Raw genomic sequence first — 24401 nt, forward strand, 5'->3', positions numbered from 1 at the left:
TGTACATCACATCTTACACTTCTCCCTTTACTCAAATACTACCTTCACACCTGCATTTCCTTTTTAATCAGTCTCAGCCTCTCTGGCTCTGCCCCCAAAACTGTTTCCCCATGTCCTTCCTCCTGAACCCTACCTAGTTCTGTCCCATTCTCTCACATCTGTGCTCTCAGATCTCACCAGAATAAAACCACGCTGGTGCCTGAGTAAGAGATAGACCTGAACTGTGCTTGAACTTGTCCTCATGTATATTTTTATAAAATGTCAATAAGTACTAACCCAGAAGCCTTACCCACTCACTAGCTTTATGTGTTTTACTAGGAGAAGGTTATAGTTCTTCGCTACTATATTTTGTAAGACTGTAGCATGGGAACACCACACTGTTTGTATAGTGCACAATTTGTACATCAGTTTGTACAAACATGATTATTCCATTAAAAGTGTCTCCCTTCCTATACAGGAATAGCTGCACAGACAGGAACCTTTGTACCTGTGCACAGACAGTACAGTAAAAGTAGCACAGCAGAAATACACCTGATGGTAGGAGGTTAAGAGCTGTGAAAAACAGTTCTGTGGCCTTCATTAAACAGTCATGCTGAAATACATTGGGATGTTACCTATGCTGGTCATAAGTGCAGAAGCCCAGATGTGTGACCTGTGACAAGTCGGATGTGGATCTCCATTTCGCAAACTGTCTGGACAAAACAGATAAATCACTTTTAACTGTGATATTACTAGACTTCTGTGTTTAGCTATCACAGCCATTTGTATGTGTATTTCCTGGTTTTATTTTACCCATTAAATTCTTTCTTTTCCTACAAAGGGTTAAAGTGATAAGAGAGCTAAAAGCCTTGTAATATTGGAGTATACTTTCATTACACACACAGCCTGATTAGTGAGTTTAACGTGATCTATGTATACAGGTACGACAAGCCCTCAAGCCTCTGTGGAGAAAGACATTCATTAAAGCCTTTTGTGTTTGGTTTGGACATTTTTTGTTTTTGTTTGTTTAGCTTCTGCTTCTGGGGCACAATTTGGTGAAGGACACGAGACTCTACTGAAAGGCACTATTGTGAGGAGGACACAACCAGTACGATGGTGCAATAGTCTTTCCTCAGACTAGGTCCTAGTCCTGGGCAGATAATAGTTAATGGTCTTTCCAATGTAAACTAACACAGTCACCACTGAGGGAAGCAGGTGAGAGGACCGGGGCAGATTGGCTGCCTTTCTCTGGCAGCACACAGCCCTCCTAGACCCTGCTGCTGTGTTTCCACCGCATCTGAAGTCCACACTCCCTCCCTGCATATGCAACCTTCGATCAAACTGGCTTTGGACAGAAACCAGAAAATGCTGTCTCACTGAAAACTGAAATAAATAAATAGGAAGGGTCCTCTCTGCTGGAGCTGTGTCCCTCAGGATCTGGGGATATATAAACTCCAGCTGTTTGATCGACCACCGTGAGCACTAGCCCTTCTCTGCTCCACAAATGACAGAGCTGTCCACACAAGCGTCCGTCTCCAGGTCAGGGTCATTTCAAAGATCCTGTGCGAAGAGAAAATTCTTCCTCACTGCCATCCTCAAATCAGTCTGGTTTAAAAAAGAACTTATTTCCCCAGACTAAAAATGACCACAGAGAGCTGCTCTCTCCATAGGATGCCGCAGTATTATGGGGTTTATTTTCAGGAGGGATCTAGTTGTTGTTTTCCACCCCCTAAAGCATGGTTATAGAGAAGACAGAGTGAGACTATCCCCAGAGGTGTACATCTAAGGGATGAGAGGCAACGGACATAAGATGCAATGTGGGAAATTCTGACGAAATATAAGGAAAAAATGTTCACAAAGTGGTTAAGCACCAGAGCAGGCTGCAGTTGTGAAATCCCCATCCTTGGAGGTTTTCAGAAGGTGACCAAACCAAGACCCTGGGCGACCTGATGTAACTCTGAAGCTATCCCTGCTCTGAGCAGAGGATTGTACTAGATGACCCCTAGAGGTCCTCTCCAACCTAAATTATGAATCGATAATATACAGGCACAATATAGAGGCACAAGCTGACCCAAGCCCAGAGAATAGCTATGGAGGGAGGCACAAAAGTGCCAACAGCAGATTGCATAAACCATCTAGAATAAGGCTCTGAACCACTCGTACCCTCACTGCAGCCAGGCAGGTTTGCATTAAATAGCAATATGCCTTCTTCCCATTTTAATCAGGGTTTTGTTGGTAGTTTGTTTTATCACTGCATGAATTCTAATGCATTCTAACCCAAAGAAGGATCCAATTTAATAGTGATTACTGGTGACCGATGAGATAAATTCATCTGACTTTAGCTGAATATTTCACCTGCATTGCGCCCTTCATTTGTCTGAATCATTGTGACCGGGACTGCACACCAAAATGTTAGGCAGTCAGACAGGGGCGTGCGGAGGTGTTCTGGGATAAGTTTCTGTGACCTAAAAAATCCTCAAATCCTCAGCATGAGGGTTAGTGATTAATGGCTAATGATTAACTTAGCGATTCAGCTGAGCCTTAATGATAAATGAAAAGCTTCTCTCGAACAGTGCATGCCTTTTACCCTTTTTTTTGTGATGAGAACCTAAATATGCCTACAGTAATTTAAGAAAAATTAGGACTGGCACACAATTAACAGGGCTTCAGCAATCAGCCAGGAAAAGCTTTAAACTTCTCATATACGGGGCTTTGGGCAGAGATCAGCTTCTGTCTTCCCAGGTTTCCGTGCCCCTTGCTCAAACTGCACTGCTCTGTGCCTAATCCCCAGGACACGTGAATTGCTGCAAGCACTCCAGCTCGGCATGTAGCTGTTGCTAATGCAGCTTTCGTTAAACCAGATCTGCATTGATTCATCCATCTCGGATGCCTGTGCAGCTATTTGACACGGGGACGCAGTTTGGGGCTCCCGAGGAACTGCTGTCAGTGACAGCACCTCATAAAGCAAACAGACCCCACACGTGTTCTCATAATCTTGAGGTCTCATTAATCTTTTTTTTTTTTTAACATAGATAATGGGCAAAATTGCGTGTGTGACTGTACCTGCGCTGCCGGCTCGCTGGCAGAGTTGGTGACAGACTACATTTCCCAGGAGCCTGTTACGCAGGAGTCTCTCGTGTCACTGCACAAGGACCTCGCAGCTCTGCAGGAGGCACTTGGGCTGCTGCGGTTCCTGGTGCTGGCACTGGAGAAACATGACCTTCAGTGATTTGCCTCCTAAACGACCCAGAACAGAGCTGAGCTAGGGTCTGCTTTTGCTCCAGACCCTCCTCGCAGGGTGGCTGGTTAACCTTGTTTCATGTTAGACGCTGGATGTCACCCGCGGAAGAAGAGAAGAGCTTACCTCTTCCAGAGAGATGGCCCCGAGCCAGCAAATTCGCTCTGTCCGCCTGTGCAGCGGCTGTGGCAGAACTAGGTACAACTCACCCTGATTTTCCGAGAGGGAAGGGGGTCAAAATTTACTTATGGGGGGCAGGGGGAACTTCAGACACCAGACGCCGCGTTCCTCAGTGTTCGCTCTGGCTTTTCCGCTCCAGCAAATCTGTTCGTTCCACTCTGCTTGTTGTGACTTTTCAATAATTTAAACCTTGCAAGTGTTTTATTCCGCCTGACTGTGGCTGGAGGGAGGGGTTTTTCAGGTCGAAATCTTCGTCTCTGAGATCAAAGGGCTGCAGTCATTAACACAGAGCAGTTGTGACTAATTTAAGCTTTGCACTTGCTGGGTTTCTGGAAGAAGACTGAGGAGGCAGGACGATCTGTTGCCTAAGTTAGTAGCAAGGGGCTGACTTCTTCAGGAATTTGCTTTTCAACGTTAATGCAGATTAATCAAAGAAAAATCGAATCTTACATTGCTGGTTACAGTGGAGACGTCTGTAAAAATGGAGTGTAGTAAACTGCTTGCTGAAATGCATGGAAAGAAGCACCCCAGCATCTGCATAGCACTACTTTGTGATCAGTAACTGATTTGGAATTTCTTAGCATATCCTATATAATTTCTACAAGCTCTTCTTACAGGCATGTCTGTTGCATTGCTCTAATAATTTGCAACTTCCCAATCTTTGCTATTCTTTAAACATGAATACCAAACTTAATGCACAAATAGACCGTAAATCTGCCGAGGCTTTGAGCGGTGACTGCATTCCCCTAGTACCTCTGAGTCCTGCTCTGGAATGACCGTGTAGCATGGTATGTCGCAGAGGTATTGACCCAAACACAACCCCTGCTCCTGGGCACTCGCTGCCTGGGAAGGTCCATCACCCAGTGAGACACTCTCGGCCTGGAACTGAAATTAGGGGCAGCAAATATGTACCCACACTGTTTCAGGAGCAGCCCTGGGAAGCTGAGATCAAGTTGGACCACCTTCCCTAGCCACCAGTTATTTCAGTGAGAGAAATAACAGGCTAAACATAATTTTTGTGTCTGCATCAGAAAAGCAGCATGGTTTAGGGTGGTTTGTAGGATAGATGCTCACCTGCATGTGTGTCTGCATTACGACAGCCACTGTGGGGTTGTTCTTGACTGTAACGTGTGCTGCCACTATGCTGGGCAGAATTGGAGAGGCCACACGCTCGATAAGAGATGTGACTGATCTTTATTCTGTGGGAGTAACTGGAACAGGATTTTTAATCCAGAGTCTCTTGGAAAGTACACGTATTGTATAACAAATCTGCAAAAGGAAATAAGGGAGAAAGACTTGGTGTTTGACAGGGATGTATTTTGCTTACCCATGCCCAGAGCCACTTTTAACAGATCTGGACGTGCATCTCCTGTTCTCCACGAATCGCCTGCACGCCCGTTGGGTACAGTCCCTGCTGGTGCTTACACAGACCCCTTGGCTGCCTGGCAGGGGGGACTGCGGCACGAACGGTAGCAGCGTGGTAGGTTTCCCCGCAGCTGCACTTGCATTCACGTTTGTTCCCTGCTCTTTCCCTTCAGTGACGTTTCCCCTGGATCTCACAAAAACTCGACTGCAGGTCCAAGGTGAAGCTGCCGTTCATCGCAATGGAGCGGCTGCCGCCGGCCAGGCGGTCGCTTACCGCGGCATGCTACGCACCGCGGCTGGCATTGTGCAAGAGGAGGGCGTACGAAAGCTCTGGCAAGGAGCCACGCCGGCCGTCTACCGCCACATAGGTGACTATCTGCTCACGGTGGGACAAGTTTGGGTCCTGCCTTCTGTGGCCAGCAGCCTGTTGGAGTGAGCTTGCCTTATCTGCTTGTACTTTAAATATATCCGTGAGGACTTCTTCAGTCTACCCTGCAATCCCACTTCAAAATATATGGGATTCTGGCTCAATGTCATCTCTTCCCTCTCCTGCCTGTTCCTTCACAGCCTTATTCTGGCTTCTGGGAAACCAAAATATAGTTTCCCTGCCGTCTTTGCAGGAAGGTCTTCAGCTCAAGCAGGCACTCAGAGTCCTCAGAACAATAAATATCTGTTATTTGAGGGAAGTGGGGATGGGCTGGGAAAAAAAGATAAGGTTGCAAGCACTAGGATGAAGAAACGCATTAGTGGTTTGCCCACAGGTAACAGCTTTCTATGTTTTATTCGGAAATATGGTCACAGCAGCAAACCTCAAAAGCACTTGTAGGAGGTTTTGTGCTTGGCACCGGTTAAGAGGGAAGCAATGTTGTCATGTCTCTTTAGCGTGTGGGCATAAGCCATGCTCATGGCTTATCTCTTATGGCTCAGCCAGAGAGATTCTCTGATGCTAAAAAGTTCTGGCTCTAGCATTGCTACCAGGCTGCCCCCTCGCTTTCCCCGTTTTGATGGTGAATGTGAGAGCAGTGACGAGCTGACCCAGGCAAGCTCTGGAGCGTTTTATAACCAATCTCTTGGCCTCTCTATCACAGCGTGACCTCTGGAAATGGCAGACCCAAGAATCGTCTCCTGCTTTTGTTTTCCACAGTGTACTCTGGCGTTCGGATGGTTGTGTATGAACATCTCCGTGACTCCGTGCTTGGCAGGTCTGAGGATGAAAGCTTTCCTTTCTGGTAATGTAGCATATTTATGCTTTTGCCTGTTTGGGGATTGTCCTTACTGTAGGAACCCTGCAGCCCTAAAAGCTGTCTTTTCCTCATGGCTCGCCTATCCTAAAGAGGGTAAATATAAAGCAGGGGTTTAAGCACTGACACGGACATTCTGATTTTAGTTTCAGGGCAGTATCTTTTCATTCAGCTGGGAAGAGGACTAAGAAATATTGTAATAAGTGTCTCAGAGGCTTAACTAGGACCAATAAGGATACTCTGCTAAAGAGATGGAGAAACATGATAAACCGCGTGGATAGGAGCAGCTGTCCTGGGCTGGCAGGGATTAGCCTGGATGAGAGTGGAGGCAGGGCAGCTTTACCGTGACTCAAGGTCTGCGATGTAGTGGCAGCTTTTTTATTTCTGCGTGGGCCAGGGGATATTGCGAAGTGCAGGTGAGTTGTGGCCGACCGTACAGCTGCATGTAATGGCTGCTGGAGAAGCCGTGAGCTATTGCACAAACCTGACACCAGCATGAGTAACCGTGACTAATCCTACAACTGCCTGGGTAATGCAAACCAGAGGTTCAGCTGAGCCAAGCTGGACTTGCAGCTTGCGCCCTGCTCAGCTACGAGGTCACCCGAGAGCTTGAATAGCTCCACACGGGGTGAGGATACATTTCCAAAGGTATGAGGGACATCTCAAATATCCTCTGGAGCAACACAGAAAAGACGTGAGGGGTGGTACATCTCAGATTTCCAGCTGCTGAAGGGATGGGTCCTGCTAGGTGTTGTGCAGCAGCAGTATGGCAACGCTTGCCTGGTTTGCTGCTTGTCGTACTGCCTGGGTAAGAACTTATTATGCCACTGGATTATAAGCAAGGGGAATAGGAAGGTTTGCTGATTCTGGTGTTGTATCTTAGCCCGAGAGATGGAAATTTCCTGGCTACTGAAGAGGCAGATCATGAAGGAAAAAACGCTGTTTTGTTCATGTGTGTATGACAGATGTCAGCCTAAGTTAAATCTGTGCATCCTTCCTGAGGAGACAAATGATCCCCATAAAAAGCAAACCCAAAGTCTTTGTTTTGCAAGTTTAATTTAGCAACAGTTAAATCCCACTCAGTCTCTTTTTTGACAATGCAAGTGGCATACAGCCACAGAATTAAGTCTCTGCCTGTGGGGAATGAGCAGATTTTTATAGAAGTTTTGCAAAAATTGGTTATTTCTAATTGTCAAATCTTTACTGTTAAAATGTCGGTCATGTACCTTTATAATTGTCGTGGACAATAATCATACACTTTATCACATCCAATCAAGTATTTTACTCCTGTCCTGGGTTCAGCTGGGATAGAGTTAATTTTTACAGGAACCTGGGAGGTGGGGGGGCATAGCCGGGGCAGCCGACCTGAACTAGCCAAGGAGCTATTCCATACCATGTGCCATCATGCCCAGTATATAAACGGGGAGCGGGCCGGGGGGAGCGCTCTCGACTTTCGGTGGGGGAAGTGGCGGAGCGTCGGGTTCCGGGTGGTGAGCAGTTGCACTGTGCATCACTCTTTTTGTATATTCTTTCATTAGTACCGTTGTTGTTGTTGTAACCTTTTTTTGTGTTGTCCCAGTAAACTGCCCTTGTCTCAACCCTCGAGGTTCCAGGTTTTTTTTCTTTTCTCTCCTCTGTCTCCTCCCTATCCCACCGGAGAGGCGCGGGAGGAGTGAGCGAGCGGCTGCGTGGTCCTTTGTTACTGGCTGGGCTGAAACCACGACAGTCCTTTTTGGCACCCAACGTGGGGCACGAAGGGTTGAGATAACGACAGATCTGGCCAGAGTGTGTTGAAACAAATTTGTCATACGCATTTCTTATATTAGATAAATAGGTGTTAGTCACAGTGTTGATTCATTTGTTTACATGGTGGCGTTTTGCAAGTTCTTATGTGCTCTATGTATTGCCTGTAGTTACGTTTCTCACCTCTGGGAGAGTGATTGGGATTATCATTTTGCTGTACTGGGCAATGTCGACTTGTGAAATGATTACATCACTGGTCATGAGGTTAAGCTGGTATCTGTATGAGGCAGTGATATCATTTCCATACTTCAGGCACCTTCTATCGGATTTTATTGGTAATTACACCCAATCCATGGGGAAGTTAGGGGGGGATACTTCCCCCCGTCTGTTCACCTCCCTTCTCTCCTTCCGACTAATTACAACAGCTTTTGAGAATTTTGAATATCCTTGGGATGCACAAGCCAGTGTGCTGTTAGTGCTATGCCTCCTGAATATGTTTCAGGTCTTGTTTAGGGCTACAAAAAGGCTCTTTAAGAGTACCACCCAGAGATCTGCCCCAAAGCTGGATATTCATGGGTGGCACGGCATGTGGGAGGATATGGGCAGGTATCTAGAGAACTTCTCACCTCCAGTGGCTTGGAAGTTCACTCCCGAACAACTACAGAACCCTCATGAAGTGGTAGAATATTTGAAAGAAAAATGCTGTGGCTATTCCAAAGACGTACAAGTCACTGCACTGTGCTGGGCCCTGGCCAGTATCTACCAAACACTGCTTGATATTAGGCAGCACCCTCAGGGGGAAAAGGGGGAAAAGATGGAAAACAGGGCAACAGGCACCGTGGCTACCCCAACCCCGACAACAGGCAGCATGGCTACCCCAACCCTGGTGACAGATACTGCAGCTAAACCAGAGAACCAACCTGTGCCAGTATCAGTCGCCCCTGTACAGAAAAAGAAACACACAAAGAAATCAGTTCGCTTAGTGAGAGATGAAGATGAACCAGGGTTATCGCGAGAACAGGAGGAAGAGGCAGAACCTGAAATAATTACCCGATCTCTATCCCTGAGTGAGTTGCGTGACATGCGAAAAGATTTTAGCCGCCACCCAGGTGAGCACATTGTTACCTGGCTGCTCCGATGCTGGGATAATGGGGCTAGTAGTGTGGAATTAGAGGGTAAGAAAGCCAAGCAGTTGGGATCTCTGTCTAGGGAAGGGGGCATCGACAAGGCGATTGGGAGAAAAACCCAAGTCCTCAGCCTCTGGAGGCAACTTCTGTTAGGTGTAAAGGAAAGATACCCCTTCAAGGATGAAGTTACATGTCACCAAGGCAAGTGGACCACCATGGAGAGAGGTATCCAGTACCTGAGGGAATTAGCCGTGCTGGAGGTGATTTATAATGATCCAGAAAATGCACAGTCACCCACAGATCCAGATGAAGTCCAATGCACTCAACCGATGTGGCAGAAGTTTCTATGAAGTGCACCACCAACCTATGCCAACTCATTGGCAGTAGTGTCCTGGAAAGAAGGCTATGGACAAACGGTGGATGAATTGGCTGTCCAACTCCGGCAATACGAAGGAAGTCTCTCTTCCTCCCTACAGGGCTGTGTCTCGGCTGTAGAGGAATTGTCCTGAGAGTTCCAGCAATTCAAAGTGGATATGTCCTCCTCCCCACCTGTACAGGCCCGCATCGCAGCTATTGGGAGTAAGCACTCCTCTGCCCAAGAGAGAGGAGAGAGAAAGTACACACGACGGGCTAACCTGTGGTTTTACCTGCGTGACCATGGAGAGGACATGAGGAAGTGGGATGGAAAACCTACCTCAGTCCTGGATGCACGGGTATGGGAGTTGTGAGAAAAAGCAACCAGAAAAGAGGATTCTTCTTGGAAAGCTGCTGCTCCAGTTTCCCGTGAGCAGTCCCCCAGACGCAGTAGATGGGCTGATCCCATTTCTGATCCTCTTGAAGGGACTTCTGATTCACGTGTGCGAAAAGTGAGTAACGGATATTCTAACCAGGATTAGAGGGGCCCTGCCTCCAGCCAGGTGGAGGAGAGGGACAACCGAGTCTACTGGACAGTGTGGATTCGATGGCCTGGCACATCAGACCCACAGGAATATAAGGCTCTAGTAGACACTGGTGCACAATGCACCCTAATGCCATCAAGTTATAAAGGGGCAGAACCCATCTGTATCTCTGGTGTGACAGGGGGATCCCAAGAGCTAACCGTATTGGAAGCTGAAATGAGTCTAACCGGGAATGAGTGGCATAAACACCCCATTGCAACTGGCCCAGAGGCCCTGTGCATCCTTGGTATAGATTATCTCAGGAGGGGGTATTTTAAGGACCCAAAAGGGTACCGGTGGGCCTTTGGTATAGCTGCATTGGAGACAGAGGAGATTGAACAGCTGTCTACCCTGCCTGGTCTCTCTCAAGACCCTTCGGTTGTGGGGTTGCTGAAGGTTGAAGAACAACAGGTGCCAATTGCTACCACGACGGTGCACCGGTGGCAATATCGCACCAACCGAGACTCCCTGATCCCCATCCATAAGCTGGTTTGCCGATTGGAGAGCCAAGGAGTGATCAGCAAGACTCACTCACCCTTTAATAGTCCCATATGGCCCGTGCGGAAATCTATATGGGGAATGGAGACTAACAGTAGATTATCGTGGGCTGAATGAAGTCACGCCACCGCTGAGGGCTGCTGTGCCAGATATGTTAGAGCTTCAATATGAACTGGAATCAAAGGCAGCTAAGTGGTATGCCACAATTGACATTGCTAATGCATTTTTCTCCATTCCTTTGGCAGCGGAGTGCAGGCCACAGTTTGCTTTCACTTGGAGGGGCATCCAGTACACCTGGAATCAACTGCCCCAGGGGTGGAAACACAGCCCCACTATTTGCCATGGACTGATCCAGGCTGCACTGGAAAAAGGTGAAGGTCCAGAGCACCTGCAATACATTGATGACATCATCGTATGGGGCAACACAGCAGAAGAAGTTTTTGAGAAAGGGAAGAAAATAATCCAAATCCTTTTGAAGGCTGGTTTTGCCATAAAAGAAAGTAAGGTCAAGGGACCTGCACAGGAGATCCAGTTCTTAGGAGTAAAATGGCAAGACAGGCGTTGTCAGATCCCTATGGATGTGATCAACAAAATAGCAGCTATGTCCCCACCGACTAATAAAAAGGAAACACAGGCTTTCTTAGGTGTTGTGGGCTTTTGGAGAATGCATATTCCAAATTACAGTCAAATTGTAAGTCCTCTCTACCAAGTTACCTGGAAGAAGAACGATTTTAAATGGGGGCCTGAGCAACGACAAGCCTTTGAACAAATTAAGCGGGAGATTGTTCACGCAGTAGCTCTTGGGCCACTCCGGGCAGGACAAGATGTTAAAAACGTGCTCTATAGTGCAGCTGGGGAAAATGGCCCTACCTGGAGCCTCTGGCAGAAAGCACCTGGGGAGACCCGAGGCCGACCCCTGGGGTTTTGGAGTCGGGGATACAGAGGATCCGAGGCTCGCTATACTCCAACTGAAAAAGAGATATTGGCAGCATATGAAGGAGTTCGAGCTGCCTCAGAAGTGGCTGATACTGAAACACAGCTCCTCTTAGCACCCCGACTGCCAGTGCTGGGCTGGATGTTCAAAGGGAAAGTCTCCTCTACACATCATGCGACTGATGCCACGTGGAGTAAGTGGGCCGCACTGATCACACAACGAGCTCACATAGGAAACCCCAGTCGCCCAGGAATTGTGGAAGTGATCACGGACTGGCCAGAAGGCAAAGATTTTGGAATGTCGCCAGAGGAGGAGGTGACACGGGCTGAAGAGGCCCCGCTGTATAATAAACTGCCAGAAAATGAGAGGCAATATGCCCTGTTCACTGATGGGTCCTGTCGCATTGTGGGAAAACATCGGAGGTGGAAGGCTGCTGTATGGAGTCCTACACGACTAGTCGCAGAAACTGCTGAAGGAGAAGGTGAATCGAGTCAGTTTGTAGAAGTGAAAGCCATCCAGCTAGCGTTAGACATTGCTGAAAGAGAGAAGTGGCCAGTGCTCTATCTCTATACTGACTCATGGATGGTGGCAAATGCCCTATGGGGGTGGCTACAGCAAGGGAAGAAGAGCAACTGGCAGCGCAGAGGTAAACCCATCTGGGCAGCTGCACTGTGGCGAGATATTGCTGTTCGGATAGAGAAGCTAGTGGTAAAAGTACGTCATGTAGATGCTCATGTACCCAAGAGTCGGGCCACTGAAGAACATCAAAACAACCAGCAGGCAGATCAGGCCGCCAAGATTGAAGTGTCCCAGGTGGACCTGGACTGGCAACGTAGGGGTGAGCTATTTATGGCTCAGTGGGCCCATGATACCTCAGGCCATCAGGGAGGAGATGCAACATATAGATGGGCTCGAGATCGAGGGGTGGACTTGACCATGGACACTATTGCACAGGTTATCCATGAATGTGAAACATGTGCTGCAATTAAGCAAGCCAAGTGGCTAAAACCCCTGTCGTGTGGAGGGCGATGGCTGAAATATAAACAGTGGGAGGCCTGGCAGATTGACTATATCACACTCCCACGAACCTGCCAAGGCAAGTGCCATGTGCTTACAATGGTGGAAGCAACCACTGGATGGCTGGAAACATATCCTGTGTCCCACGCCACTGCCCAGAACACTATCCTGGGCCTTGAAGAGAAAGTTTTATGGCGACACGGCACCCCAGAAAGAATTGAGCTGGACAACAGGACTCACTTCCGAAACAACCTCATAGACACCTGGGCCAAAGAACATGGCATTGAGTGGGTATATCACATCCCTTATCACGCACTGGCCTCCGGAAAAATCGAACGATACAATGGACTGCTGAAAACTACATTGAGAGCAATGGCGGGTGGAACTTTCAAACATTGGGATACACATTTAACAAAAGCCACCTGGTTAGTTAATACTAGAGGATCCGCCAATCGGGCTGGCCCCTCCCAACCAAGACTTCCACATACTGTAGAAGGGGATAAAGTCCCTGTAGTGCGCATGAGGAGTATGTTAGGAAAGACAGTCTGGGTCAGTCCCCCCTCAAGCAGAGACAAACCCATCCAAGGGGTTGTTTTTGCTCAGGGACCTGGGTACACCTGGTGGGTGATGCAGAAGGATGGGGAAATTCGATGTGTACCTCAGGGAGATTTGATTTTGGGAGAGAATAGCCAGTGAATTAGGCTGTATATTTAACTGCTAAATAACCTGCCAATGTATGTCATTGTATCTATAGTGTCTATATGCCATATCAAGGGTATTACTGTAAGAATTACCCAAATGACTGAAGGATGGACTTTGAAACTGAGCCAAGTACAACAGTGATAGAACTTGAACTGGTGCCCAGCAATTTCCTCAAGATCAGCCTCTTCGACCTGCAGGCCAAGGGTGTGGGTTGCACCAAATGTACTGGCCACAAGTTCCAGAGGCAGCATACAACAACCTAACACCTCACACCATCTCTCTTATCCTGAAGAATCGTTACAACAGATGGAGCCCCAAAGTCATGGACTAAATAAAATTGATGGACACATTGGAGGGATAGCCCATCGACTAAGGGAATACTATTTGTGTGTGTGTGTGTAGGGGGCTGTGTGTCCATATACATATATATATATAAGACAAGGAAAGTGGTAGTGGTTGATTGGAAAATGTAAGATCTGGGCATGATGTAGATGGTATAGAATAAGGGGTGGATAATGTTCTGGGTTCAGCTGGGATAGAGTTAATTTTTACAGGAACCTGGGAGGTGGGGGGGCATAGCCGGGGCAGCCGACCTGAACTAGCCAAGGAGCTATTCCATACCATGTGCCATCATGCTCAGTATATAAATGGGGAGCGGGCCGGAGGGAGCGCTCTCGACTTTCAGTGGGGGAAGTGGCGGAGCGTCGGGTTCCGGGTGGTGAGCAGTTGCACTGTGCATCACTCTTTTTGTATATTCTTTCATTAGTACCGTTGTTGTTGCTGTAACTTTTTTTTTTTGTGTTGTCCCAGTAAACTGCCCTTGTCTCAACCCTCGAGGTTCCAGGTTTTTTTTTTTTTTTTTTCTTTTCTCTCCTCCGTCTCCTCCCTATCCCACCGGAGGGGCGCAGGAGGAGTGAGCGAGCGGCTGCGTGGTCCTTTGTTACCGGCTGGGCTGAAACCACGACACCTTACTTGTGCACCTTGCCATTCTGCCTTTAAACCTCAAGTGAGGAGCATAAGGTAACCTGGAGACGAAGCAGAGCATCTTGGTGACACATAATAACTTGATTTTTTTCCCCAGATATGTTTTAACCCTTTCTTAAAATTGACAGAAGTATTACTGACTACCTTAACTACCTGCAGTTGCCACAATTATTACCTTAACTTTGGCTGTCAGTATAAGGAATAATTATTTATACTTGTTTCACCTGGGTTGTGCTGCTGAACTCTTCAGCTCAGGCACCGCAATTTGTGAAGATTTTCACTGTACTCTGGAGCACATTTTTTCTCCCTGTTTGGCAGGAAAGCTGTAGTTGGAGGCATGTCTGCGGGCGCCATCGGACAGTTTTTTGCCAGCCCAACTGATCTGGTGAAGGTGCAGATGCAGATGGAAGGAAAAAGGAAGTTGGAAGGAAAGCCGTTACGGTCAGTTCCTCTTGAAGCTGGTGGTTTTTTCCTGTTAATGATTACTGTTTGGCCGAGGGTGTGGTTCTCTCTGTTTTCTGCAACCCTCTCTCCCGAGCTGCTGGGAGCCCTTTTGGGGGTAGAGCAGTGCCTGAGAGGCATGCAATGGCTCTGGGCAGCGGAGAAGGTGGGGGATCCGAGACTTCCTCCTTATTCCATTTATACTCACCTTCCTTATTCTGATTGTCGTGGTTTAAGCCCAACCAGTAACAAAGCACCACGAAGCCACTCGCTCACTCCTCCCGCCCCCCAGCCCCAGTGGGATGAGGAGGAGAAAATATAAAGAAAAGCTTGTGGGTCGAGACAAGGACAGGGAGGGATCACTCACCACTTATGGTCACGGGCAAAAGACAGACTCAACTTGGGGAAAAACCAAAATCAATTTGATTTACTACCAATCAAATCAAAACAAGGATAATGAGAAGTAAAACCAAATCTTAAAAACACCTTCCCCCCCACCCCTCCCTTCTTCCCAGGCTTAACTTTACTCCAGGTTTTCTCTACCTCCTTCCCTCCAGCAGAGCAGGGGGACGGGGAATGGGGGTTGGGGTCAGTTCATCACACGTTGTCTCTCCCATTCCTTCCTCCTCAGGGGGAGGACTCCTCACTCATCCCCTGCTCTACCATGGGGTCCCTCCCACGGGAGGCAGTTCTCCACAAACTTCTCCAACGTGAGTCCTTCCCACGGGCTGCAGTCCTTCAGTCACAGCCTGCTCCAGCGCAGGCTTTCCCATGGAGTCCCGGCCATCTTGGGGGGCATCCATCCCCCTGCTCCGGCGTGGGCTCCTCTCTCCCCGGGCTGCAGGTGGGCATCTGCTCCCCCGCTTCCCTCCATGAGCTGGGGGGGGACAGCCTGCCGTCTCACCATGGGCTGCGGGGGCATCCCCTCCTCCCCCGCTCCTCCCCCCCTTTTTCTTTGCTGACCTCGGTATCTGCAGAGGGGTTCCTCTCACATTCCAATCCCCCCACTCACTGCAGATTCCCCTTCTTAAATCTGTTCTCCAGAGGCACTACCACCATCACTGATGGGCTTGGCCTGGGCCAGCGGCGGGTCCGACTTGGAGCTGGGGGAGCTTCTAGTAGCTTTTCACAAAAGCCACCTCTGTAGCCCCCTCCCCTGCTACCAAAACCCCACCACACAAACCCAAAACACTGATGTATTGGTCCCAGAGACCACAAACCCTCACACATCCCACATGTACAGCATGTCCATGCCAGCACTCTGCCGCGGGAGGGAAGGATGATTTCTGAAGAAGGGAAGCTGGAAGAAAAGATGGGGGAAATGGCTCGTGCAGGATGCCCAGGCACAGGGAAGGGCTGGGTCACCTCCAGACAGCAGGGCTAGAGACCCTTCTGCAGATACCAGGACACAGGACACACTGCTCTTTGCATCCGAAACTGCTGGCATCCTTTTGCGTCTCGTACATTTAGCATTGCAACCCAGCTGTGAGATCAAAGGGTCGTCTGTCATTAGCGACCAGATTGCTGCTTACCACGGCAACGGTTATGTTTGGTAAAATATTGTGTCATGCAAGTCAAAGATGGATCAAAAAATGGATCTGGAGGGCCAGATCCTTGCAGGTATAAATCGCCTTTCCTATGTAAGGACCTGGTGCAGCAAAACACTGGAATACGCAAAGATTTCTCCATAGCTGGGCTCTCTACCTACTAGTTGCGTATTGATTTCAGGTTTCGAGGAGTGCACCACGCATTCATGAAGATCCTGTCTGAAGGAGGAATACGGGGGCTTTGGGCTGGATGGGTGCCAAATGTCCAGAGAGCTGCCCTGGTGAACATGGGAGGTAAATTTCATAATTTGGGTCTCCAGCGCTTAAGGCCGCATCTAAGCTTTAAGAAAGGAGAGGTCAGCTACTCCCCTGGTCTTCATCTCTTGGTTATCTACACTGGGCATCTGTTTGAAGTGCACTGCAGGTGACTTCCACCTTGAGCATTTTGTTCCTGTGGAAATCAAGTTGCTTAAAAGTAACACTTTGTGCCTGAGGGATGCTGAGCTGGGAGCTGAGGGGGTCCCACGGCCAGCAGAGCAGGGACCTCACCAGCCATGACCCAGCTCCCTGGTGCCCGAGCAAGGCGAGCAGGGCAGAGCCAGTGAAGGCAGCCAGGTTCCACCGAGATCCATATCCTCAGGAAAGCGTATGGTGATGAGGCAGGTCTGAGGCCAAGCCAGGAAGCTGAGCCAGCATGACTGGTGAGGGTCACCAGGGTCAGACACAGCTCAGTGACCACCAGCAGGTCTGTGGTCATAAGAAAGGTCCAAGGTTGAGCTAGGGAGATGGTCCATCGGTCAGTGTCCAGATCAACAAGGTCCACAGCCCATGCATGGTGTGATGGAGCCACAGATGGGTGCACCCACGGTGTAGTTCGGGCAGGGACTGAGGGTTGTAAGTTGAAGTGGCTGCCCAAGTGGTTGGCTGATCCAAGCACTCAGTACATCCACATATAGATAGAGCTTTCCTGTGCCTCTCCAAAACTGCTGGGATATGTTGAACAGTCTTTGCTCTCCTTCCTGAGGTTCTGTTTATCATAGAATCATATAATAGAATCACCCCTTCCACTAGACCAGGTTGCTCAAAGCCAACCTGGCCTTGAACATTTCCAGGGATGGGGCAAAGAGTTGCGGTCAATGGCTTGATGTCCAAGAGGAGAGCAGTGATGAGTGGCATTCCTCAGGGGCTGGTATTGGGACCGGTGCTGTTTAACGTCTAGTGTCCCTGCCCATGGCAGAGGGGTTGGAACTAGATGATCTTTAAGGTCCCTTCCAACTCAAACCATTCTATGATTCTATGATGAGTGCGACCATCCAGCCAATTCCTTATCCACTGAGTGGTCCATCCATCAAGTCCATGTCTCTTCAATTTAGAGACAAGGATGTCATGCAGGACAGTGTCAAACGCTTTACACAAGTCGAGGCAGATGACATCAGTTGCTCGACATTATGAAGTTGCTTCCTTTATAAAGTAAGGAGGGAGATGTCTTTGGGACCAAAAGACATTGCCTGTGGGTGCCCACCATAAACACTTGCTCTGTGCTTGGTGGCACATATTATAACACTGCCTTGGCAATTTTTTATTTTGCATGTTTCAATTTCTTTGGCATGATGGTTACTAATTTCTACGTCATTCAGCACAGGGATATGTTAGCAGCATGACCAAAAAATAACCTTGGAAGATAGAAAATCAGAGGTGGTGTAGGCTTACACCTTGGTAAGCAGCAGTAAAGGAATCACTGGATGGATAATGTTTGCAGCAGGAGCTGTTAAATAAGGGCTATAGAATGACTATTAATTAAGGTATGTATCTCCATACACAATGTTAACGTGCAGTCTCTGCATGTAAACTTAAAGAAGCAAACTATTTTACAAGTGGGAGATCATCTGCACTGGATATGTTTGGGCTATAAAGCACTACAAAGTGCTGGGAGGGTCATCCTGGTTAGTAGGCTGAGCTCTTTAAGTTTTAAGGTCAGGACATTGGAAACGTAACCCAGATCTGCTATTAACTTTCAGATCACTGCTTTTATTCAGATGCACAGATGCTGTTACTCATATCTGCTTTCAGAAGAACATAACTTCCATGACATCATCTACTTTTTTTGTCTAACATTTCTAACATTTTTATAACACTTGCACAGAAGCGGGAGAGGTAGAACCATCCTTATTGTGATGTTTCTGGGTTTGGTTAATGAGTTATTTTGCAGAATTTTCCATTTGGGATCCATTTTATCACTCGTAGGGTAAATCAGAGGAGACGGTAGCAGAAGGGAGCACATACTCACAAGTCTAACAACAGGACCTAGGTGCCACAACTGCCATCAGAAACTGGGGGCAGAGTGCTAGCTGTGCCAATGGGAGGAGCTGCACTGGAAATTTAGGTCTTGCCAAGCCTCTATCCTATGTCAGTGATGAACAGCTCAGACGACATTTACTTCTGACAATGCTGTTTTTTCTCATTATCCTCTTTACAGATCTGACCACTTATGACTCGGTGAAACACTTTTTGCTCCTGAACACGCCACTTGTGGACAACAGTGTGACTCACAGTATTGCCAGGTGCCGTATTCTGCAATTACCCCTTTTCCGCTGCGGAGCACTTCCAGCCTCACTGTCTTGATCTGCCTCTGTGCCAGCAGAAGCCCCTGTTCTTTGGTCATGATACTGCTGATAAAATGCACCTTTATAACTGCTCTCTTTTTTTTTTTGCCTGAGAGGACATCTTTGTACAAAAGACAAAGGATGCAACCATTGCTACAAAACCGCCCGCACTAGAAGTGCCTTGCTGATGCATTTAAACACCTCACACATCTGTGAGAGCACAGGAATTTTCGGCTTTCTAGAATTGGTACTATTTTATCTAACCTAGTTTTAATTTTAGCAAACCGTAAGAATGAGCAATATAAACTCTGCAGAACAACCTCTATTACTGCCTCAAATTATGATGAACTGTGCTTTATGTAAACAGTATCATAAATTTCCTATTGTGGGTCCTTTATCCCTGGCTCAGAACTGCACACAGAGGTGAGGGAAGCTGGTGCTGGGAGGACATCTGAGCAAGAGCAATACTAGCGAGCCTCCTCCCAAATCAAGTTTATGTTAAGTTATGAGGCATTAGTCATGACTTCATGATAACTGTTTTAATATATTATATATAACTGGAACCATGATGCTTAAATTGTCATGATCAATCTTAGTTTCTTCTTTAAGTATCTGTTGCTGCTGACAGTTGCTGTTCTGGCCTGGTAGCTGCTGTTCTGGGAACTCCTGCTGACGTGGTCAAAACCCGGATAATGAACCAGCCAAGAGATAAGCAGGGAAGGTACAGACACTTCAGAGACCAACTTTTCAGTAGAAAATTGAAACCCTGAGTCTCACTGATTTCACTGGGAGTGAAGTGCTAAGTCTCTAATTTGCTCTTCATCTTTCTGATGATAATTTCATTGGTTTAGTTTTGCATGTCCAGGGAGGTTTGTTGTGATGACCACCCAAGCATACCCAGTTACTTAGTGGATTTCAGTTCTGATGAGACTCCAGTGAGCTTACAAGAGCTCTTGCTTGTACAAATTTACCTCCTTATTTTTTGGGGGAGTGTGGTTTGTTTTTTTTAAATGGCGTATTTGTAATCCTAACAGTATTTGTTCTCCTTGCACACTGCCAGAGGTCTGCTGTATAAGTCTTCCACGGACTGCTTGATTCAAACTGTACAGGGTGAAGGGTTTATGTCTCTGTACAAAGGCTTTATACCAACCTGGATGCGAATGGTAAGTGCTTTTTAACTCTCTTTACAAGACAGTTCAACAATGTAGCATTAAAGTGTAAGGAGTTCTTTCTGTGTCAACAATTTTCCAAAACTATTTGGGTGTCTCAATTTATTTAATTGCAGTTAGCATAGTTGAATGTAGTACACAGTTGCATGCAGTGTCACTTCCCCCACGTTGCCTCTTGAGTCTCTTTAATTTGGAAAATGCTGTCCTGCTTAGTGATTTTCCTTGCTTTTTTTACAATTGCAGGCTCCTTCCTTTCTCCCTTCCTAAACTCTCCTTTGTTCCCTTCTTGCTCCCAGCCTTGGACTCCCTTTGCATCCCTCTTGCTTTCATTCATCCTCTCCTGATCTCAGAATTGCTTTATTACTGCTCCATCCTGGATCTCACTTTTGCCCCTCTTGTATTCAGGCTAGCGGCTGTCTCCTGCATACTGCTGGGCCGTTAAAGCTACACCTGTACAATTAAGCCAAGCAGCAGCTGGAGCCTGGGAACTGGAACTTGGCTGTCTAGACTGTTAGTTTGGGCAAGGGACAATTCCCAATAGCAAATTTAGATGTGACCTTTTTTTTTTTTAAATTTAAATCTCTAAGAATTTAACAGTATGGTTACGTCTAGACTCTGCCAGCTGGCTTCAAGGTCTTGACACTGTTTAATTTACCAGACTGAGCACTAAGATCGAAGGCAAAAGCCTCCCTTCTCTAATTTAACTGAGCGCAACAGTGGCCGCAGCATCTGGTAAGAGCAGTTGTAGGAAGGTTCTGCTCAGTTGCTCAGTCCCCGTGTCCCTGAGCGGGAGCACATTCAGTACTGACAGGGTCTTTGCGAGTTTACTACTAAGCTAAAAATTTCCATGGAGCGTATGCTAACTTAAATTTCCCAAAGGCTTGTAATTTTGGGGATGTTTAGCGGGTGTTTCAGAGGAGCAGGAAAAGGTGTTTCCTAGGCACCGGCAGCCCTTTGCCAAACACCAATCTATTGCCAAAAAAAAAAAAAAATTAGAGCGTCTCAACTAAATGGGTGCAGGATATAAATTTTATGCAAGGAGAACCGTGTAATTTTCTGATTAAAGTTTTACAACAAGTAAACCCTTTAAAATTTTTTTTAAAAAGCATTCAGCCTGAAGTAGTCCCCGAGGATGAAATATTTCAGGTCAAACATTTATGGGTTAGCAATCTGAAAAAAAAAGTTTTAGGTGTCTTGTGAATGACTGGGTAGCCCTAACCATATGCAACACCATGATTTTTGTACAAAAGACATAATATGAGATTGAGCTTAAGAATATGATTCTTAAGAGGAGACAGTTTAACCTAGAGGGTTTATTTACTGGGTCACTTCTACCTTCAGTGTTTGCTTTCACAGGCTCCTTGGTCACTGGTATTCTGGCTTACATATGAACAAATCAGAAGGATCTGTGGAGTTAGTTCTTTTTAAAATCATGAAACCACTTCAATTTTCACAAAACAAAGAAGAATTGGAAAGCTTAATTCTCATTCCACAAGGCATCCCGACCCCACAGGGAACTAATGCATTTGGGAGACTGGCAGTAGGATCACATGTACAGGTGTATTGGTTTTGTGTGGCAAGGTTTTGGCAGCGGGGGGGGTTACAGGGGTGGCTTCTGTAAGAAGCTGCTGGAAGCTTCCCCTGTGTTCGAGAGAGCCCATACCAGCCGGCTCTAAGACGGACCCGCCGCCGGCCAAGGCCGAGCCAATCAGCGATAGTGGTAATGCCTCTGTGATAACATTTTTAAGAAGGAAAAAAGTTGGGACAGACGGGAAACGGCAGCCAGAGAGAGGAGTGAGAACATGTAAGAGAAACCACCCTGTGGACACCAAGGTCAGTGAAGAAGGAGGGGGAGGAGATGCTCCAGGCGCCAGAGCAGAGATTCCCCTGCAGCCCGTGGGGAAGACCACGGTGAGGCAGGCTGTCCCCCTGCAGCCCAGGGAGGTCCACGGTGGAGCAGATATCCACCTGCAGCCCGTGGAGGACCCCACGCCGGAGCAGGTGGGTTCCCGAAGGAGGCTGTGACCCCGTGGGAACCCTGCGCTGGAGCAGGCTCCTGGCAGGACCTGCGGATCTGTGGAGAGAGGAGCCCACGCTGGAGCAGGTTTTCTGGCAGGACTTGTGACCCCGTGGGGGGCCCACGCTGGAGCAGTGTGCTCCTGAAGGACTGCACACCGTGGAAAGGACCCATGCTGGAGCAGTTCGTGAAGAACTGCAGCCCGTGGGAAGGACCCACGCTGGAGAAGTTCGTGGAGGACTGTCTCCCGTGGGTGGGACCCCACGCTGGAGCAGGGGAAGAGTATGATGAGTCCTGCCCCTGAGGAGGATGAAGCAGCAGAAAATAACGTGTGATGAACTGACCGTAAACCCCATCCCTGTCCCCCTGTGCTGCTGGGGGGTTGGTAGAGAATCCGGGAGTGAAGTTGTGCCTGGGAAGAAGGGAGGGGTGGAGGGAAGGTGTTCTGAGATTTGGTTTTATTTCTCATTACCCTACTCTGGTTGATTTGTAATAAATTGAGTTAATTTCCCCCAAGCTGAGTCTGTTTTGCCCGTGACGGTAATTGGTGAGTGATCTCTCCTGTCCTTATCTCGACCCACAAGCTCTTTCTTATATTTTCTCTCCCCTGTCCAGCTGAGAAGGAGGGGGAGTGATAGAATGGCTTTGGTAGGCACCTGGCATCCAGCCAGGGTTAACCCATCACAACAGGTTGCTGCCCCAAATCCAGTCCTTACTGGTTAGGAGTAGCCATGACTTAAGGATACTATTTGCTTGTCAGACTGCTGTATGAAATTTAAGTTATCCACAGGATAAAATTGTCACCATAATACTTCCACTGGCAGCCAGCATCAGCTTTCAGAAACAGTAAACAGAGGTAAAAAAAAATAAATCTACCAAGCAAGTAGAATATAATACTGTTTGCTTGTTTGGTAATAGAGATGGTTCCTATCGTTAAGGACAAGCACAGGTTGAACAATGCAGCACTGAACATCTTCTGTGGCTAAGCAGTGCATCAAATTATTTTGGTATTTTTGTTATTATTACATTTGCACACAAAGAACTACCTCTCATTAGTTTGATGCCTCAGCAGACCAAGCCTTAGTGCTAGGTACTGAAAAACATTAAAGCAGTTTAACTGATTTCAAATTTGCTTTACACAAAAGGTGGAAGTGTTTGTGTTCCTCTTACAGACTGCCTGACCTCTTCACTCAACCATGTGAGTAACATCCATGAGTGAAATGCAGTCCTGTTCCCAGGAAATCAAAAGTCTCGTTCGCTCTTCCCCTCTTGAAGGACTTATAATACACATGCTGTCCATAGGACCAAGCTGAACTACTTGTCCTGCGAGAGCCCCAGTGCTGACATGGCAGACTGGGTCATTAAGGTACCACTTTTCCATGGAAATACGCACTCTGCCCATTTTAAATCTAGATGAAAATATAATGATCTGTTTGAAAACACAAACTGTTTGAATACGAGTGATTTATTTTTTTTTTCAACCTAAAGCTTTCCAGTTTTCATAGGAAAGGGGACTGCTGCTGTTTGTCACTAGGCTTATCTTCGGCAACCAGGAGGCAAAAACGCAGTATAAAAGCAGTCATAATGTAGACAGAACAAAGCTGGCTTTTAGCAATATCTAGTAATGAAAAGACTGTACAAGACTTAGTTCTCTGAGTAAATACTCAGGATTTCTTCTAGACTAGTCTTTGCAACTAGTATCTTCAATGTGTCCATTTCTGATTAAATACAGTTTGGGCATCTTCTTGGCTTGCACTTGTACTTTTCGACTGTATTGTAGATCTGTTGTGGCTGCGTGCATTTGGGTATGTGATTCCAGCCTGGAAGAAAATTCACCTCACCATTATTAGGGACTTAGAAGTTTTTGTTTAGAAATACTGTTATTTTTCTAGTTGTTGGCCTGAGAAACTACTCTGAGTTCTTTCCCTCTTGCACACCATCATCAGTCAAAGCTGCTCCTTCAGTTACATCCTGAGTGGTCCTGCCTGCAATCCTGTTACTCAGATAACCCTGACGATGGATATGCAAAAGTACTTGATCTATTGAGTTAAAAAAAAAAGTAATTTTAAAAGTCTTGTAGTGAAAAACTGTTTTAACTCTTAATAAAGCTCTTTTTTTTTTGAGCGTGAAACACTAGAGATTTGTAACACTGCTGATTCCTAGCATTTTGTATTAAAAAACAAATAAACGACTTGAATAGCAAAACTTGCCACTTTCTGCATTACTTCTTAGAGTTTTGTAATTCCAAACTTTTCAAGCAGAAGTTTCTACCCTGTGAAGCACTTGGCCGTAGTAATTTAGATTTACCAGCTTCAGTTTCAGAAGCCAAGCGCTAGCCCGAGGACGGCACTGAGGTTCCTCGGCTGGCCTCTCCTGTGGCCCACGACAGGCTCGGTGAAGCCCCGGGCCTTCCTCTTCCTCTTCCTCACCCCACCGCTGCTGACCATTCCTACAGGCTAGAAGGCAGCCCCGTCAAAACCTCAAAGGTCTGCCTGGCAAAAGGGGGTCAAAACCGGGGAGAAACCACACGCTTCCAGAGCCGAACCCACGAAGTGGCGCGGTGTGACACTCCAGGCTACCCGGAGGGGGCCACCGAACACAGCACCCCCGTCTGCCCCTTCCCGAGGCCCTCGGAGACGGTGCTTGCCTGCGGCTGCCCCGTCCATCGGCAGGACAGC

The 24401-nt window shown here is 47.4% G+C and overlaps 1 protein-coding gene across 5 annotated transcripts; it reads left to right on the forward strand.

Annotated features, from left to right (window-relative positions):
* The first annotated feature begins 3028 nt into the window (after window positions 1-3028).
* On the forward strand, window positions 3029-23169 carry SLC25A27 (solute carrier family 25 member 27). 5 transcript variants are annotated; one of them, XM_052809882.1, is made up of 11 exons: window positions 3064-3415; window positions 4936-5130; window positions 5907-5991; window positions 14265-14387; window positions 16116-16228; window positions 18411-18495; window positions 19166-19258; window positions 19598-19700; window positions 21063-21264; window positions 22414-22672; window positions 22714-23169. In XM_052809882.1, the coding sequence occupies exons 1-9, from the start codon at window positions 3313-3315 to the stop codon at window positions 21132-21134; spliced, it is 972 nt and encodes a 323-aa protein (XP_052665842.1). In that variant the 5' UTR covers window positions 3064-3312; the 3' UTR covers window positions 21135-21264; window positions 22414-22672; window positions 22714-23169. The 5 variants fall into 5 exon arrangements, with proteins under 5 accessions (XP_052665844.1, XP_052665846.1, XP_052665843.1 ...); XM_052809881.1 differs by having other exon boundaries at window positions 22414-23169; XM_052809883.1 differs by lacking the exon at window positions 18411-18495 and having other exon boundaries at window positions 3047-3415; window positions 19147-19258; window positions 22414-23169.
* Window positions 23170-24401: the final 1232 nt, after the last annotated feature.

This window comes from Harpia harpyja, chromosome 15 (assembly GCF_026419915.1).
Source record: "Harpia harpyja isolate bHarHar1 chromosome 15, bHarHar1 primary haplotype, whole genome shotgun sequence".
NCBI classification, from domain to species: Eukaryota; Metazoa; Chordata; class Aves; order Accipitriformes; family Accipitridae; genus Harpia; species Harpia harpyja.